General features: G+C 33.3%; 1 protein-coding gene across 1 annotated transcript; it reads left to right on the top strand.

Moving 5' to 3' along the window:
• Positions 1 to 858: 858 nt before the first annotated feature.
• LOC142321105 (uncharacterized) lies at positions 859 to 19,612 on the top strand. The gene is made up of 3 exons (XM_075359102.1): positions 859 to 1,190; positions 11,516 to 11,573; positions 19,455 to 19,612. The coding sequence occupies exons 1-3, from the start codon at positions 1,080 to 1,082 to the stop codon at positions 19,586 to 19,588; spliced, it is 303 nt and encodes a 100-aa protein (XP_075215217.1). The 5' UTR covers positions 859 to 1,079; the 3' UTR covers positions 19,589 to 19,612.
• Positions 19,613 to 20,060: the final 448 nt, after the last annotated feature.

Raw genomic sequence — 20,060 nt, 5'->3', positions numbered from 1 at the left:
AAAAGATTTTTTATATATACTATGAAATGAAGAAGCTTTTTGTTTTATGAAAAAGAACATTAAATTACTACTTTTTAAATAACAGGTAAAATCCTGTAAGCATAATTTAAATGATATTTTTTTATAATTTCTTAACAAAACCTAAATATATAAATTATATTACCCAGAAAAGTTAACAGTAGAAGTTTTTTTTTGTGCATAATTCCTGTAGATTTTGAAATATTGTTATTTACAACAACAGTATAAAGAGAGAAAAACATTTTACTCCTGTATTAATTTTTTTCTATTTAGTATGGTTTATAAGATTTAATTCTTGAAAGGTGAGCTTTTTGTGATAAATACTTAAAATAGTGTCTGGAAATTTTTTTTTTCATCAATTTATTTTTATTTTTCAAATTTAAAGTCACTATATTTCTTTTTTTTTCAATTAAAGTAAAATACAGTAAGTACTTGTATTAATATTAATAAGATGCATTTTATAACAATTCATGAAGGTTATTTTATTTATTCACTATTTTTTTTTCAATTTCCTCTTTCAAACCATAAATAATGCTCTATTGACCATATTTATGGTTTTTATAAATTATGTAATAAATGTTTCTGCTAATTAAAAAAATTAAATAAACTTATTTATTCACAATAAAGCAATAGAATACTGATTTTAAGCTTATTATTTTATTAGATTATCCTTATATTTCTTTTTTTAATTAAAAAAAAAAAATATATATATATATATATATATATATATATATATATATAATAAAAAAAAAGACTATTATTTATATTAAATTTTATGAAGTTTCTTAGTTAGTTAATATTGTTGATTTGCATGCCAAATAACTAAAATATGAAAGAGTCAGAAGCAAAAAAAAATTACTATGTTAATTTATGTTATTTTTATTTATTAATGTTTATTTATTTATTACTTTGTTATTGTGCAGTAATGTTCTGTTTGTAACTTCACAGTCAATTGTAGTAACATTGATAATAAAAGCTATTTTAGATCTCAATGGGAGTATATATCCTTGAATCTCACTCGTAAATGATTTGTTTATTTCTAGTCTTATTCACGCTCTGATATGATATATTTTAAAATGTCATTAGAATTTAATTTAACTGCAGTGTTAATTTTTACATATTTAATTTTACCAGTTTGCATAACTCAAGACTGCCGTATGTTTGGTGCAACAGTAAGTTGTGTGTGTTTTTAATAATAAGATTAGCTATGAAAGTATATTATCTATATTAAATTTGCTTTTGTATTGCTTAACTAACGTGATTGCTGATTACTGATTTACAGTACCTTTTATGGGAGCTTAATAAATTATTTTCCATTATGTGTTATAATATATATATATATATATATATATATGTATATGTATATAAGTGTACTCATTTATTACAATCAGTCCATTAACTGTTTCTGAAGAGTATAGTAATGGAAAGTGTAGCCTTATACCAGCACATTTTCCTTCATAGTACAATCTCACCCTTAAAACATCAAAGATTTTATAATCTTATATAAAGAGATTTTCTGTCATTTTTAGAATTTTTTCTTACTTTTTAACTTTGTAATTGCCGTTTTAATTTTATTGAAACATTCTCCAAAGGAGAATTTTTTATTGAGAAAAATGATAGCCTGTTTAGCATTTAAAAAATATGCCTCGGGGTTCAAAAATATTCCATCATTTTTTTTGCTTATTTTGAAGCAAATGCAATTTTCAACAACTTCAACAACCTTTGTCTAATTTTGGTTGTTAAATCTTGTGCTTGGGTCCCATCCTTCTTTCGTATGAAGTGGTTTTCTACAATTTTCTCATTTATGTTTCATTCTCAATAAATAAAATTACAAAAAATTGAGACCAACTTTTGTGTGAAATATTTCTTTGGCCATCAACAACAGATATTTCTGCCCTTCAGCAATCACTAATTGTTGTTTTTATTTATTATATGTTTTAGTTCAAAAATGTTTTCTACTTAAGTCTTTTGTTGTTTATCTAAAAAAATTTTGAAAACCTCCATAATTTTCTATAGGGCAGAATATTGTTGCTCATTATTTTCCTATTTTGTTGCTCATTATTTTTTTCTGGGTAAGGGATAAACCTATCTGGTTTTTTGCCAGTTTAAAATTTAAAATTCTATCACCGTTCTGGTGTTTGAACTCAAAAAATTGTTTATTTAAAACACTTTTGAATTACTTCTGGGACCACCGTTAGGTATTGCTTCAGAGGATGAGATGAATGATTTATAGTGAAAATGCCATGCCTGACCGGTATTTGAACCTGGGACCTCTGGATGAAAGACCAAGACGCTATCACTCTCACAGTGAAAAAATCGCGTTTTCTATTACTTTTTTCCTTATTTTTAACTTGTACATTTGGCTAACAGCAAATTGTAATGCAAAAAGCTTTTACATTTTTTTTATTGTAATAAAAAAAACTTGGAGAAACTGCAACCATCTCTTGATGATAAGTATTGTTTATAGAATAAAATTAATGTTTCAACCTTGTTTGAAGGACCTTACTAGAAATCCTACTTTTCACATAACCCATTTTTCAATTATACAATATTAGTAAAAGGTGGTCCAGCTTTACTAATAAGTATTTCAGTTCAAGTTGGTGTTTTTGTTTAATGTCACTTAATAAACATCTCCTGATAATCAATTAATAGTGTTGTCCCTAACAAATTCCACAATACTAATATCTTTTTAACTTTACAGATGCTTTACAGCATCTGGCTGAAATCCCCAGAACAAAATTGGGAGGAAGAGATCAAGAGTAAGTATATAGCAGAAGATCCATTAAACAAGACCCAAAATCCTATCTAAAAGAAGTAGGTTTATTTCAGGGTTTTCTCCTGGCTATCAGTGTCCACCTAGTTCAAAATCCGTAGGTAGATTGAGATATCTTTACCTAGCATTAGAACTGCACATTAATGAGCAGTAATTTTGAATGACTAACTCAAGTGTACTAAAACAATTTTTACCCCATGAATATTAAATAGCCCCATGAGAATAGGCTGAGGCCTTTTTTTTAAGGAAAATCCTCATCATTCATACAATTCTGTGGCATATGAAAGTGGTATCTGACTGAAATACATAAAACATCCATTCATATCCAATTAGAGAATATCATTGTCATAATAGGCACATGCTTACTCTGAAGTAAGTTAATTTTTCCATCATATTAATATCATACTCCTCTGAGATGTTATGCATATGATTTCACAATCTTGTAATGAATGGTTATATTTATTGAAAAGTGTAGGTGATAATGTACAACTCTATAAAAGATTTTGTGATTTTTAAAGGTTTCTAGATTTTTTTAAAAAAAGAAAATGAAGTAACTAACATGACTAATTTTTAAAAAATGGAGGTTCTCAATTCAACACTCTTTCCAAGCCTTACTTCACCTACAGACAGACTGATGTTTTGTAGCCTATCCTTGCATTAAATAACAGTAAAAGTGCAAATCTAAAGTAATTTAAAAAAGAAACCACAATAAAAAACAAAGTAATATTTTCAGTTCTTTAATTTTTTTTTTTTTGAAGTGGTGCCAAATTGAAGGTTTGATTACTTTTATGGTGATTTTCATTTGTTACTTATTTCGAAAGTCTAAATTTAAAGAATTGAAAAACTATCATTTTTTGCTTCAGTTAGTTCTGAAAGGCAATATTAATTCTTTTCAAAAGTTTATTTTATTAATATATGTCTTTTACACTTCTGAAGTGAACATTTTTGGAAGTAATTAAAAGAATCTTGTGTAAATAATTGTTTTTTAGCTTTTTCAAAAATATTTAATTGTCAAAGAAATGCTAACTTTTTAATATTTCAATGCTATCTTTATTAGAAAAATATTACAAAACAGAAATGAAAATGAAAGCTTTCTCTGTAAAGTATTATAATAATAATGTTTCTACAGCAGAATTAGTAAGTCCTTTGTCTTTTAACTGCAATTATTGCTTTAAATTGCTGTGTATAATTATGATCTCGGCATCAATCAAGCATGACCAAAGGTTACCTTCCTGGTTGGTAAGAAAAAAATTAAATGACTGACAACTGCAGTCTAAACTAATGAATTAGCAAGCAAATAGAAACATAACTGGCTAATAAAACCATTAAAATAAACATACTTTGTAACCACAAAAATGAGAAAAATAAGAATAACTAAATAATGTTTTGTTTGTTTTAATTATTAGTAATAAATAAAAATTCAACATTTTACCCTTAATACTGTTCCAGATTACAGTAACCTACTGCTTAATTTTCGTGAAATAAAGTAATGAATATCCTACCAGATATTGGGCACTTGTAGATGTGCACCCAAGCATCATCTATATATATAAAAATGAATGTTTGTCTGTCTGTATGTCTCTTATCCCTTCCTAAACCGTTCATCCGATAGCGATGAAATTTTGGGGAATGGTTGGACGCATGCCAGGGAAGGTTTCTGAATTAGTTTGGACCCGCTAGGTGGCGCTGGCGTCGAGATATTTCAAAAAATTGTATTTTTGGTCCGATTTGCCTCATATTCAGAATACATGTTACTTACATGGAAAGAATTATCTCTGCAAAAAATGAACCCGCTAGATGGCACTGGGGTTGAGATATTTAGAAAAATTATATTTATGGACCGATTTGGTTCATATTCAGAATATGAATATTAGTTACGTGAAAAGAAATATTTTTGCAAAAACTATACCTGCTAGGTGGGGCCGGTGTCGAGATATTTACAAAACGAACAAACAGACTTTTTTGTTATATATTTATATAAAAGCCATGTTCGTATGTGTGTCTGCTAAAAACCAAAAAACTAATGGACCGATTTACAGGCGGGTAAAAGGGAAAATGTGGAAAGAGAAAAGGGGAAAATGGGAGAGGGTGAGGGAGAAGTTGGAAATGGAAAAGGGGAAGGAGAATTAAGTAAAAGGTAAAATTTGTGAAGTTCAGTTTTAATTTTTTTTATCAAATTTTCAATTGTGTTCATTTAGACTCCCTCTCTCTCTCTCTCTCTCTCTCTATATATATATATATATATAGCAATAGCGAAGCATTGCCGGGTCTGCTAGTATAACAATAAAACCAATTTCTGGTCACACCATTCAAAATTCTAGAAATATTTAAATTTATAATAATCCTCCAAAAGAATTTCAATTGCAAAATTTACGCCTGTGACAGAGCAATCTGTGTTTGTGTCTGCTGAAATTCCTAGACCCAGGTCACAGACGGAAGTTAATTATCTATTTTTCCTTTTGCAGTGTCTTTAAATGATCTACTGAGTAGCTACAAAGTCCCTTTCCGTTACATAAAATACAGGTTGTTTTTTTTTTAACTTCAAGTACCACCATTAGGTATTGCTTCAGAGGATGAGATGAATGACAATTTTTGTAGCGTATGAAAATGCCATCCCTGACCGGGATTCAAACAGGGTAGTAACAAGTATAAGTATGTCATCAGGATTGTAAACATCAATCTGCTGTTTTTATTTACTAAACAAAGTATCAAGGTTTGATAGAAGTTGATGTTATTTTCATGTGTTCAGTGAGAATTTTGATTTTGTACAGTATAAAATGGAAGAAATGGATTTTTGTACAGTTAAAATGGAAGATACAAGTATTCAGTTGTGGAAAGACTTGTTTCTAGTATTTGGATGCATTTCCGTACACAAATGTAAATTAGAACATAAGAAACAGATTAGTGTAACATTTTGGTATGGAAGCTCTATCAGTAGTAACAATTCAAAAATGGGAAAAAACCTTTTCCATCAGAACAGTTCATGATTTTGAAACGATTTTGACAACTCTCCAATCTGTTGAATAGCTGTGATGTTGAGGAATCCTGTGTACAATTTCTTCTTGAAGGTCAGTAGCAAAAAGGTTTGCAGAGCTAAATATGTAACTTTCAAAATTTCAGAAGACAATTAAAAAAGATCTTTGTTAAAAAACCTTTTATGCTTGTCCATGTTAATGAACTTTTTTTCTGGGATATAGCTTTAAGGGAAACTTAAACCAGTTTTCTTTTTCTCCAAGAGCCAATTACCTGAATAGTAGATCTTGGTAGAATCTTTAGTATAAATAAAGTCACCACTTTTTTAAGGAAATCACAGACCTATCCACTGTATGTAATAATTGGGACAATGGTATCTGATGAGAACATAAATTTTTGAAGGAAGTATTAACAGCATTTCATACTTTAACATGCTTGAAAATTATTTTATTCTTCAGTTGGAATATTGAAGCCATATGGAATTAATTGATTAGAATTAATTCCTATTTTATAACGAGGAAGTTCCAGCTCATTATACTTGGTGTTTAGGGACTTTTTAAATGAACATTTTGAAGTATGGTGGATTAGTAAGGGTTCTACATTCAGTGGCCTCCTAGAAGTTCAGGCTTAACCTATGATAACTAAGAAATAAAATTTGGAGCATAATCAAAGAAACAAAATTTCCCATTTGTGATTAAGGAATGTTGATAGGTTGCAACCTGTTGTCAGAGACTGTTTTACAACTTTGACCCAATGTGGGAGAGAATGTCTAAACACACTTGGTGACATAAAATTGTTTAGATGATGGAGTTACATTAAAGTAATTTTTTTGAAAAAATATTTACCAAACTAATGACAAACAATTGCTGTTTATTTCTTTATGTGGAAAGGGATTTTGTGGCCGCTCTATAGAAGATTCTTTCTCTGACTTAGCTAATGTGTATGAAACCTATCTTCTAAAATGTATCATTTATCATTGAAATTGCTTTTTAACAATCTTACTTAACATGCAGTTTTCTTCTGATTAATCATGTTTCCTGTATAGAACTAGCTCTTTATAAGCATTCTCTGAAATGATTAAAAGTCATCTTTTGGTAACTCATTCATTTCTAGTTTTTCCTTTTTGATCTTTGTTCATAGCTTCTCAAATCTTAGATGTACAAAGTCGGTGATTTAAGAAGCTTTAGTGTTTGTTATTTGTAAAGCCAGATCTACTCAAGGGTTTAGAAAAAGATTCTTCTAATAATACGATGCGTAAAACAAAAATTCATATACTCGTAATAACATTAAATTTATGGAATATCTTATTAAAAATGAAATGCTAGTAATTTTCTAGACTTGCCAAAAATTGAGATTGCCCAAGCATGAATTTAAGATATATTTGTTAATTCACTAAGTACATCCTATTTTAATAGACCGGCATATGTTGGAAGTTTGAGATGCTTTTTTTTCTTGTATAATTGGAAAAATGTTGAGCAGTTTACAGAACTCTTCATTAATAAGTATTATGCTTATTATAACAACAACGTCAAGCAGCGAATAGAATATCGTAATTTATTTGTGATTAAGGAACTGGACTTCCCCGAGTTCTTTAATCTATTGTGGACTAGTTGAATCAGGAAATATAATATTCTCGTAAAGCTTCTGGTTTACGCCAGAATAACTCTTAATTGCTGCATCTGTTGTGTTTGCGGCCGATCACCAACATACTATGTGTACGTAATAAATCTGTTCCGCAGAATCTTAAGCGGCTGGAATTCCACTGATTGAGATTTTTGTCTTGAAGTTGAATTCTGGGAGCATGCTTGATTTCAATTTATTCCTTCGATGAAATTAAATCGAGATTGGTAGTTTCAAATGGTGTACAATATATGCAATTACGGTGTTCATTATATTAAATGCCGCTAGTACATATCACACTTTTCCTGTCATAGGTCACTTGTTATCTACCGGTATGGCTTGTGACTATTCTCAGCTTGCGAAGACTTTGGCGATGAGTATTGTTGCATCGGTCTTAGTTACACTCACCCCTCCGCAGCGATGGCTATTTGTCGATGCTGGGGTAAGCCTAGAAGGTTTTTTAGCTTCGTCATGGTAACATAGTTCCAGCTTGAATCTAATAAAGTTGTCTGCAAACGACTTCATCCTGCTTGGCACAACAATTCTTATACAACGTTGGCAGTCTTCGTCAGATACTTGTGCTTCTTGTACCAGTTCATTGATTTCAACGAGGACTTGTAGCTTTGGCTTAATTTCTTCTCTGGGTTTAGTCCAGGCAATTATACGTCTCCAAACTGTATTTTTGTTCAACCTTCAGAAAGGAATTCTGGAAGTTAATTATCTTTCGGTTCACAGTGCACTGGATTTAAAAAGGAGTACTTGCAAAAACGTCTTTTTTAGGAAATGAACCATTGTTTTTCGAAAACTTTTAGTATCTAATTAATTTTCTAGTTCAAATTCATCAAAGCATAATAATAATTTTTTTTTCTTATAAAAATACCCTCGGTCATTTAATAGACAATTATATTACCGATGTGAGTTTATATGTATATCATGAAACTGTTATAAAGGCATTTTATATTATTTAATATATTCGGGGATTCAAAAAGGACTTCACAACTTTGAAAGCATTAAAAATTTATTTAGAAAACTACAGATTCAGTTGAGGTCTCATTTCACTGCAAAAACACAAGTTGTTGACTCGTAGTTCATTAGTACCGAATTCGGCCACCAGTGTTGCTCCATTGTTGTTTGAAATTATATGCATTTACTGGTGCGGAACGTGCTCGCTGTGCGTTTTGGTTTCACGATTTGCAGTGAGCAATTGTAGTTCAATATAATTTTCGTAGAGTAAAATAGGGAGCTTCCCAGGAGGCATACAGTTTACTATTGGTATCAAATCTTCGACTAGTTGTTCTGTTAAACATACAAAATCGCGTTCTAAAACGGCTGTAGAACAACTCAGAAAAAGCTTTGCACGTAGCCCGAAGAAATCAACTCTTATGTGCGTCACGTGAGAATATCATTCCATATACAACTGGTTTTTTTTTAGAGGTGGAGGAACCCCATTTACGGGCGCCTAAGCAGTATCGGGCTTTCTAACAGGTTCCGCAGGATGTGTTATGTATACAAGGCGTATAGTACCTGTGCACTACCGACTAAATCTTTACCTGCCAACCCTCCCCCCTAGAACAGCTAGTGGAACAGCTAGCGCATCACAAAACACAGCACATCACAAAAAGATATTAAACACAGTTCCAACCAAGCACAAACACTCCCATAGGCACGTAAGACCTCCTCAAGCGCACACACCACTCACCCACACAAACAGGTACGGACCCTGCCAACGCACAGACACAGACGTCGCAAGAACGACTGTTTGGCGCATATTACGTAAACCGTTGCACTTGAAGCCGTGCAAACTATAGTGTATGTAATATATTTGAAAGTGGGTAACTATTAATTGGATGATCCGCCAGGAGTGGTGTACAGTGGCTGGTTTTCCTCGCGCCGTTACGCTGTGTTGGTCCGCGATTGAGGTACTCGATCGTGGAGCTACACTCCCTCTGCGGAACCCTACCCACTCGGGGTAGGATCCCGAGTGGCTAGGGTTCCGGCTTAAGCATTGGATTGGTTGGAGGTAGGCGCATTGACATCGTGCCACGGTTATATTGGATTCCCACTGGTGGGAGTGGCTACGCCGCCGGGGTATGTTAATCCGTGCGACTGGAGGCGTGGCGGTCCTGATCGTGACTTTGTAATGCCACGCGAGACACCGAGATGAAACCGGGTGGGGTGCGGGGTTTGTCCCGGCTCCTGCGCGGACGGCAATGAGGTTGCATTCCCCTTTTTAGGTGACCTAAATTGATCGACTCAATCGGGTGTAATCTGAATCTCTATGTTGCGTAAAACATAATTTTGATTGATGTGAGTGTAGCACTGATTTTACCTTAAACTCGTTCGTTTTCAGAGGCATTCACAGTCACGAACGGTGCTGTCAAATCTGGACTAGGCGCGGGGTTCGCGTTTCAGGGGTTTCGGTCAGTTAGTTTGAGGGATGTGAAGATGTCCGTTTGAGGCCTACGTGATGGCGAAATTTGATATGTAATTTGCTGATGCAAATGTCTGCCGAGGCATTTACATCGGTGGCATCCCGACCGAGGCCTGGCTGATGACTGAGATGTAATCAGTTAGAAGGTCTAAAGACGACCATCGGTAAAGCCCCTCAGGGCTTGGAACGGAGGGGGTGATTAGCAACTGGTAACGTCTTCCCCCTATGGGGTTGGGATGCAGTTTTGTGTAGAAACGATTGATAGAATTGCAGACAATGATACATTTTTAGCCGATGTAATTTGTAACGATGAGTCAACCTTTCACATTAGTGGGAAGGTGAACAACCATAACTGTCGAATATTGGGTAGCAAACATATCCTCATGAAACTTTGCAGCACATTTGTGATACCCCTAAGGTCAATGTTTTTGTGTCCTAAACAAAGAATGTACAGCCTGTTCTTCTTCCAGGAAGCAACAGTAAATGATATCGTTTATCTGGAGATCTGTTTCAAAGTTTTCTAATTCCTCAATTGAACGATGATGAGCAAGATGGACGCCATTACAAGACAGAGCATCATCTCTGTTTTAGATTTTTTATTAAATTTTAGATTTTCTTGACTCAATTCCCAGGTCACTGGTCATGAAGATCCAATTACATAGCTACCTCGCTCCTCAGATTTGAAACCGCTAGATTTTTTCTTGTGAGGTGTCATTTAAGATTGGATTTATGTACAACACTTGCCTGCCGATCTTGTTGAGCTAATACTTCAAATTAACACCGCAGCTGCAGAGGTAATGCCTGATTTGCTGGGTACAGTCTGGAATGAAATCGACTTCAGGCAGGATGTATGTCTCATTACAAATGGAAGCCACATTGAACCAAAGTGAATGTCGGTGATAAATTTGATCTTCTTATCTGTGAAATGAGACCTCAACTAAATATGTAAGTTATCTCAATAAATTTTTAAGTCCTTTTGAATCACTCAGTATTACAGATTCACATATGCACATATTTCTTTCTACAGTTAGTACATTTGATTATGCAGTTTTTAATTTCAATGTAATCACTACAGAGAGGAATGTGTATTTAAATATTTTGCAGTCAAATTTTTACATTAATATTTTTAGTATTTCACCGAGATTAATTATTGAAATAATTAGATATATTAATATTTTGATATAAAATTTTACAATCTCTCCAGTGATAGATCTGTGCAGTGGTTTTATAATAATTTATAAATCCCTGTGTTCTTCCTACATCATACAAATTTCAGTCTCTTTATTTTTTAGTTATCTACTTTATGTATTATCTATCATCTTCCTTACTACTTTTATCCTCTGTATTTTCTTCTACAAACAAACCTTGTAAATCATAATATATGGCCCGTCAGCCTTATCCTTCTTACAACAATATTTCACAAGGTTGATGTAGATGTAAGCAATTTCTACTATTTATATAAGTATTCTTGTGCAAATTATAAATAATTTTTCTTTTGTTAAATTTCAATGATTTTTTAAACATTCTTTTCCATAATTAAATGAAAATGGAAACTAACTTTATAAATGCATGGCACTGTTTGAAATAGTATAATAGCAAATTATATTAAGAAAAAAATTTCATAAGTATATAACAAAAGATGATAGTAAATTCCTGTAGGAAAGTTTGTTTAATATTTTATTTATTCTTTTTTTTTTTAGTGTAGTGATCATGGAATGTGCTGCGGAGGGTGCTGTATTGAAGGCTACTGTGTTTTCAGTTAGTTTTTTTTTTATTATTTAAAAGAAATCTGTATTTATATTTAAACAAATAAACATTGTCACTCAGTTAAGTTTTAGATTAGTAAGGTATCAGATTGAAGACCTAATCCAAGACATAGTGGTAAAACAAGAACAAAATTTTAATATAAATTTTCTGCTACTTAATCATCTGTCAATGTTTATTTGTATTGACTGTTATGGTATTGACTGTTGATGAATTTATGTGTAGGTGATGGTAATGTCAGTTTTGTTAATTTTACGGAACTAATATTTCTTATAATTTAATTTTTTTTCAATTTGACAATATTTTAATTCCATAATTATTTTTTTAAAGTTGCCAAGTGTGTTGTTTTATAAAAGGTTTTGAACACAACTGAAATGATTTAGGTCAACACCATAGCATATTGTTGCCTGAAACAACTCTTATTTAATAAGAGATGTAATTAACATACCAAGATAATGAATTCTAATTATGCTAACAAATATTTCACTTGCTTGTTTGTCATTGCATTGAAATTATTAATACGTGTATGCATAAAATAAGGAAAAGAAGTCATAAAAATTCTCCCCTCATATCTCTCTCTCTCTCTCTCTCTCTCTCTCTCTCTCTCTCTCTCTCTCTCTCTCTCTCTCTGTGCATGTGTGTGTGCGCGCGCGCGCGTGTGTGTGTGTGTGTGTGTGAACATTGTTTTCGTGATTTCTATTATCACTTAAAAATTATTCACTATAAATACGAGGGTAAGTCAATTATTATCCGCAATGTAGTTATAGATTTTATTGCAATACAAATAGGAAACTTATATGTACATCATTTTTCAACATAGATCCCTTGCATTTCAACACACTTGGTCCATCGTTGCACAAGCCTCCTGATGCCTTCATAAAAGAAGGTTTTCAGTTGAACTGTGAGCCAGGAATGCACCGCTTCTTTCACTGTTTCATCCAACGTAAATCGACAGCCCCTTAATGCCTCTTTGAGTGGATCAAACAAGTGGGAGTCAGAAGGTGCAAGATCAGGACTATACAGGGTATGAGCCAGTACTTCAAAGGAGTTTCTGGAGCGTTTCAGCAGTATGTGGACGGGCATTGTCATGCAACAACACAACAACTTTCAACAGCAGTCCTCGGTGTTTGCATCGAATTGCAGGATTCAGCTTGGCAGTAAGCATCTCACTGTAATTCGCACTGTTTGTTGTCGTGCCCCTTTCCTCATAATGTTCCAGTACTGGGCCTTGTGAGTCCCAAAAATCCGTTAACATCAGTTTTCCTGTGGATAGTTGGGTCTTGAACTTTTTTTGCAGGGCGAATTTGGATGTTTCCATTCCATACTCAGTCGTTTATTCTCCGGTTGATAATGATGGATCCATGTTTCATCACCAGTGATGATTCTGTTTAAGAAGATGTCCTGTTAGTTACCATAGCGATCCAAATGTTTTAGGCAGAAATGTCCAGGCGCGTTTGTTTTTTGCTACTGTGTGAGTTGTTTTGGGACCCATCTTGCACAGACTTTATCAAACCCAAGTCTGTTGTGGATGATTTCTTAGACAGAACCGTAATTAATTTGCAGATGATGTGCCACTTCATCAATAGTTACTCATCTGTCTAAGAAAACCATGTTGCGTGCACACTCAACAAATTTGTGGTGGTAAACGGTTGCCCGGCTCCTTCGTTGTGCGTAACACTTGTGCGACCATTTTTGAATTTTTCTATTCATAGACACTCCGTTGCGGCAACACACTGTTCCTGTGCTGTACCGAAAGTCTTCGATGAATTACAGCCCCTGATACACCTTCCGAACATAAAAACGGATCACTGAACGTTGCTCTTCTTTGGTGCAAACAGAAAGTGGAGCAGCCATGGTTAACGGTAAGGTAGCAATAATGGAACTAACCTAGCAGCGTCAAAACTGCACAGACATAACAACAATTAAACCACGCATGCGTCATCTTAAATAATCTCAAAAATATAAATAAATTGCAGATAATAATTGACTTACCCTCGTACTTTAGTAATCTTCACAAATTTCTGAAAATTTATGCATATGTAACTGAAATTCCTCAATTTGTTATAGACTAGCATAAAGATATTGTAACTACATGAAAATAAAAGTGAAGACATAAAATTATTAATGCAAATTGTCAATAGAATTGTTCATGGGAAAGAATGAAGCGTTGAATAAATATGATCACGTTCAGAAAGTCCCTACACCCTTAAGTATAATACAGATTATGAAAGATAATGCTTATTTTTTGAGGAATTATTTCATACAGACCCTTGATGGTGGAAAATCAATTACCAACCTGCAGGAAAAGTCATGGCTACAGTTTTTTTAATTTCTTGTGGTGAGGTGTTCATAGACTACGTGGAATAAGGCAGGAATATCACCAGGCTGCATTAGGTTCACTCCTGGATGGATTGAAGAGTATTTATTCAAGCTAAACATCCATATCTGGCCAAAAAGTGCTCTTTCATCAAGATAGTGTGCCGCACAAACAATTCACAGCAATGGGATGTAGCATTTATTTGCCATTCATTAACATTGTTTTTTTACATCAGAACATGAATTTTTGATTGGTATTTGTAAGATTTAACTTTAAAGTCAATTTTTTTTTCATGGCATATACTGTAGTTTTATTGCAAGGGAACTTTTTGAATGCATTATTTAAAACTGAATAAATTAATATCATAAAATAAAATAAATTGAAAAGATGAACTTGCATTATGATAAAAAGAATCATCAAACATAATGGTGCAATTTTATATTTTTTGTATTGATTGACCAACTAAATTCTTTGTTGTAGCCCAATAATCTAAAATAGGTAAAAATTCCTGCCGGCCTCTGTGGTGCGAGTGGTAGTGTCTCGGCCTTTCATCCAGAGGTCCTAGGTTTGAATCCTGATCAGGCATGGCATTTTCACACACACTATAAATCATTCATCTCATCCTCTGAAGCAATACCTAATGGTTAAACAGAATTCCAGAGGTTAAACAAAAAAAAAGGGAAATTTTCTGAATTTTTAAGTACAATTTAGAGTAATATACATAGAGTACTAGAAGAAACTATTCCCTTCTATTGGTTGCAGTCATTTTCTTTTATTTCATTTACACAGGACAGCTAGAGTAGTTTTGAACAAAGTGAACCAAAAGTTGCTCACAGTATGAATATACTAAATCAGTTAATTGGATTAAAGTAAAACAAATATTATGTTTTATTATTTGAAAAGTCTTATTGACTTCTAACATATTTATTAAATGGCATTTTAGAAATTTTGTGAGGAAATCCTTAATAAGATAACACTAACCCATATTAGTGGTAGAGTAAGATTTGTACTGACTAAAACCCCTCTACTTCTCAAAACACACAGGACCCACTTTTAAGGTATTAAACAGTCCTCATGGTTGTCTTTTGGTATCAGTGTAACATAAAATCTTTATCTAAGTGATTCCATTATTTATATTTTAAGATCCTTGCAGTTCTGCAGACATCATCATTTTGCAACAGCTACCCTAGTACTGAAGATAGGCACCTGCAAACTAGTCTTGTAGATGTCCACCCATCCCTAGATCGCTGATAAAACTACTTACACTAATCCCATGCTAGTCTTCTTCGATCTTCTTTTTAATAATCTTTCTGACCGTATTGTTGATCACCTCCCATTTATCTTTTCCCTCCAACATCTTGTTAACAGTGGTTCCTGGATTAAGCAGTCCTAGTATCCAGAGACATTCTGACCACTGTTGATCCTATTATGGACAACAACATATCATATATTAAGCTTTATCTACCTTCCCACAGTACTTGCATATGTCAGCTAATATTCTCTTTCTTGAGTGAAGATATGCACAAAAAATCCATATCTGGTAAGAAACTGTATTAACTCAAAATTGTGCTCACCGTGTTTCCTACTTAACCAAGGCTTTACCCATGGGTCCTCTACAACCTGCACAGATTTCAGTTTTGTAGCTTCATGATTCCTGAACATCCTGGAGCATTCCTTTTTTAATTTTACTGCACTCCTTTGTGATTTTTTTCCTTTAAGTTCTTTAATACAATTATTTCTTAGGTGTATCTGGTAAATTGCAGGCTTTCAGGAAAATATTTAAATTCTGAGGTCCAGTGGTCTAGATAACCATATAACAGAACTGTCCAATCAGACTGTGTTAGAAAATTTTCTAGAAATTTTTTAGAAGGTTGTACCACAATCGAAGCAAAATGTGATGGTGCTATGTCCTCTAGAAAAAATATGTTCCTTCTTTTTTATAAATTAACTTCTTTCAGAAAATCCATTAAATGTCTGTAGCAAATACAAGTATGTCATGTCCAATTAATAAATTTTCTTCTATTTTAGCCAATACTATCAACACAAGATCATTTTATATGTACCTAGCTTCTACCCACTAAGAATTGTAGTAAATAACCTATTTTATCTACACAATTTCTGGTTTACTTTGTGTAAGAAATTACTCTTTATTTTTTATTGAACCAATTTTTATTCTTTTCTCTGTTGAAATATTTAATATTGAGAATAATGAAGTTACTAAGGGAGCAAGCATTAATGGCTTATTTATCTTAAATATTTTCTTAATGTTTTTTAATGTGTTATGTTAATCAGTGAATCAGTATTAAAAACTATATTATAAGATCTAACCAGAGAAATAGCCGCTGGGGTTCCCCAAGGAGCAGTACTTTCCCCGTTCTTGTACACTTTGTACGTGAACGATATGCCGCTGTCGGAAGGGGTCAAAACGGCCCTTTACGCAGACGACACGGCATATTTCTACGAATCCGCAAATGTGGATTACGCGGTCCGGAGGCTCCAAAGGCAGCTGGACTTAGTGGAACCGTGGCTCGACATGTGGAGAATCAGGGTCAACGGTGAAAAATCGGTGGCCGTGATGTTCACATGCAAGACACGAAAACCGACCAGAGAGCTGGAAATCTCAGGGGAGAAAATCCCTTTTGAGAAAACAGTTAAGTACCTGGGGGTGGTGTTGGACAGGCGAACATGTAAATTATGCGACCCGGAGGGCTAAGGCCGCCAGAGCCTCACTATACCCAGTGCTGAACAGTGCCAGCCCATACCCACTGGCAACTAAGCTTCTCATTTTTCGGCTGTACGTACTGCCGATTCTAACATATGCTTACCCGGCATGGGGGGCAATGTTGAGCTCCTCGCTTCAAAAGAAGATCGAGGCCGTCCAAAACATCGCGTTGCGGACGATCTTTGGAGCTCCGTGGTTCGTCAGGAACGCCACTCTCCGATCTGATGCGAGATTTCAATCCGTGTCCGAGGTGGGGGTGGCGCAGGCGCGCAGACTGTTCGGGAGAGCGGCTGTGTCCGAACACAGTCATCTTCGGGACATCTGCAGAGAGGACCCAACTCCGACAGTTGTAAGGAAGCGGCCTCACGCCATACTGGACGAACCACCGTGATGGTGCGGTGCGGTAGCCGAAAATCGACAAACCAGGCTTAGGGGCCTCCATATCGCATGAGCCATGAACGGAATAGTGCGTCAGACGCGTTTCCGGGGTCGCGAGTGAATAGTTTTTTCGCGAGTTATATAGTTTGAAGACTTCAAATACGGTAAGTCGCGCACAAAACAAAAACGCGGTCTAAAAAAAAATTTTTTTTTTTTTTTTTTTTTTTTTTTTTTTACCTCTCGTGTGTGTGTTCTACTTCTTCTGTTGCAGATGCCAACAGCCACCACAAAAACAAATGGTTTCTTCACTGCGGCCACGCGGTCCCCCCAACCCCTTCTCAGACACACGCGTGTCTGAAGGTTAATAATTACGTGGAGAGAATAATTACTGTTTACTTCTTTCCAGAAAATCGCCGCCCCAAAACCGCGATCGCGAATAGGTATCACCATCTGTAAGTTAAACTTACAGTAAGATAAAATAACCCAGCAATTGCGACTCCTCCGGAAAAGGGGACACATTGCTCTCTCCTTATAGCTAGTGCCCCGTTGTGGCGTATTCCTGCTAGCCTATTAAAGAGTTAGCACCGAAAGGACTTCAGTGGACGGTCTGAAGGGGAATTACGTCGGGAGGACAGGCTTTATAAGCCTAGCCTTCCGCGGTCGGCCCATGAAATGGGTTCGATAACGCTGGTTTAACAACGGATTGGAATGCAATTAAATCCGTCTTAAATTCACTAAAATAATAATAGACAAAACTTGAAAAAATTAGATCCGAGATTAAAAAATAACCCTTTTAAAAACAAGCCCGATTAGAAAGATCCAGCAGCAAGGGACTCTGTCCAGGTTCTGCGACAAAGTAGGGAGTAATAGACTCCTGCCAACTTTGCATTCCATTCCATTCCATATAAGATCTATTTGTTTTTACAGTTTAAATGTGGTTGTATATTGGTCATAGGTGATTCTATCAGTAACACATTTATCATAATTAAAATAAGGGTTTTTTTATTTTTTGTTATATGATTATTAGGTTTTACGACCAATATTATATATGTATTAGTTTTATTATTATATTAGGGGTTTTAAATTACTGTTTTAGTTAAAAATATTAATATAGCAGCTACTTTCGAAGAACATTTTAGTGGAGATTACAAATTAGTCTTTATGTAGTTAATGATATTTATCATGGATTTTATTTATGTTATTGTTGAAATAAGTATTGTACCCATTTCATGTGATTATTTTTCTTATGAAATTTAACACTTTAATTTTTTTCTTCTGATGTGTATATGTAACTCTGTGTATCATATTAAAACAAGTTTTACTTGTACAGGTTAGTGAATGATTGGAATAGTTACATAGTTAATGTTTGTACTAAAAGGTTTATGATAAATACCAGTTTCAGCTTTACTATTATTTATATAAACGTTAATATAAAAAAAAAGTTAATTCTTTTGTTATACATGTTTCAACAGTAAAAAATGAATTTTTTATAATAAGTTTAACTTATTTAGCATGATGTTGTGTTATGTATAGGTGGCAATACAAGATAAAGTTATCTTGTAACTTTCATCTTGTCCTATAACAGGCCCATAGTAGTATTTTGTGGATATATATATAAACCCAAAAATTATTATCAATTCAAAATCCTAAATGTAAATTTCTGATGTGAAGCACTTAAGGGGAATTCCTCTGATAAGCCATCAGTGTGCTGACATAATTTTAAATTAAAAATGATTTTGATTGCAGTTATAGTGACTAGATTGTTAATAAAATCTATGCTTTACCGTAGATGTTATTACTGTTAGTTTATGTTTTGTGATCTTAATAGTGTCATTTATGGGGGTAAATTGGAATATATGTTGGTAAATCATGTGTGCATCATCAATTGCTGTAACTTTTTTTTTAACTGTTCAAAAACTATTTAAGTTAATTTTAGTTCTTAATAATTTTTAACTAAAGTAAGGGGAGCAGTAGTAAAATCTGTTAAGGATGTGTTGGGATATTATGTTAGTGGAGGAAGAAAAATAACGTTAGTGAAGAATATGCTTTCAATCGGGAGACAGTGGAACTGAAGTTATCTTATATAAGATTCTGTTGATGATGAATTATACTACTAGCTATTTTTATGTTAACAGAATTTCATTTTTAACTATTGTAGTCATTTTTCTTAGAATGTATAGTACTACTTAAAACAGTTATGATTATAATGATAATATGCTTCCTAATAATAAGAAAAACTCTCTATCAATTACAATACTCAAGTTTTTTTTTTTTTAATTATTGATATTACAGTTTACATTTCATTGCAGATAATTCTAAATTTTATATATTTAAATCAACGTTAGTATAAATATTTTTTTTTTTTGTTTTTATTACCTCATTTTTATCTAATCATGTATTTTTTTGTTTATGTGTACACATAAAGAAGAGATATTTAGATTATTATTTTTAATTCCAGCTACAAGATCATGTACTTTGGTTATACATTTATGCATGGAACGATACTGTCCTCCAGGATTTGAATGTTACTTATACAAGCCACCAGATTGCTTGGGCTGTGAAGTGGTAACAAATTGCCGTCCTTTTAATTAGAATAAATTTATATTTACATCCTACTATATTATGTCTTTATTTGTACCTTAATTCAAAATACTAAAACTTTGAATCATTACTCAATAAGTCAGGGAAAGAATTAAGACTTAATTATAGCAGCACCAGTAATATGGTAAACATTTTGTTTCTGATAAGGAAATATTTTAAGTAATATTGGTCGTATAATGATCCGCTCCAGATTTTCCTATTTCCTGATTTTTATGACATCCAAAAATATCTAATTCCATTACAAAATTCTCTATCTCTTAATGCATATATATTGCTTACAAACATGTGTATTATGTGGAATTTTTACAAAAGGTAAATCTTTTTCTAAATACATGCTAAATCTTGGAAAATGATTCTGTGCATCATAGTGATAAAAAAGTGTTAAAAAAATATATATATATAATCCAACTTGAACCACCTAAGTACAGAAATTAATAAGTAAATAAGATGACTCTTACCTTAT

Source organism: Lycorma delicatula, chromosome 3, assembly GCF_047948215.1.
Source record: "Lycorma delicatula isolate Av1 chromosome 3, ASM4794821v1, whole genome shotgun sequence".
Classification (NCBI taxonomy): Eukaryota; Metazoa; Arthropoda; class Insecta; order Hemiptera; family Fulgoridae; genus Lycorma; species Lycorma delicatula.
The sequence above is the reverse complement of the archived record's forward strand: the minus strand, read 5'-3'. Positions and strand labels throughout refer to the sequence as shown.

Bases quoted from the DNA above. Each gene is read 5' to 3' on its own strand.
- LOC142321105 (XM_075359102.1), top strand. From the start codon at position 1,080: ATGATATATTTTAAAATGTCATTAGAATTTAATTTAACTGCAGTGTTA. The intron at 1,191-11,515 runs GTAAGTTGTGTG...TTTTTTTTTTAG, and splicing joins GCCGTATGTTTGGTGCAACA to TGTAGTGATCATGGAATGTG. The intron at 11,574-19,454 runs GTTAGTTTTTTT...TTTTAATTCCAG, and splicing joins TGAAGGCTACTGTGTTTTCA to CTACAAGATCATGTACTTTG.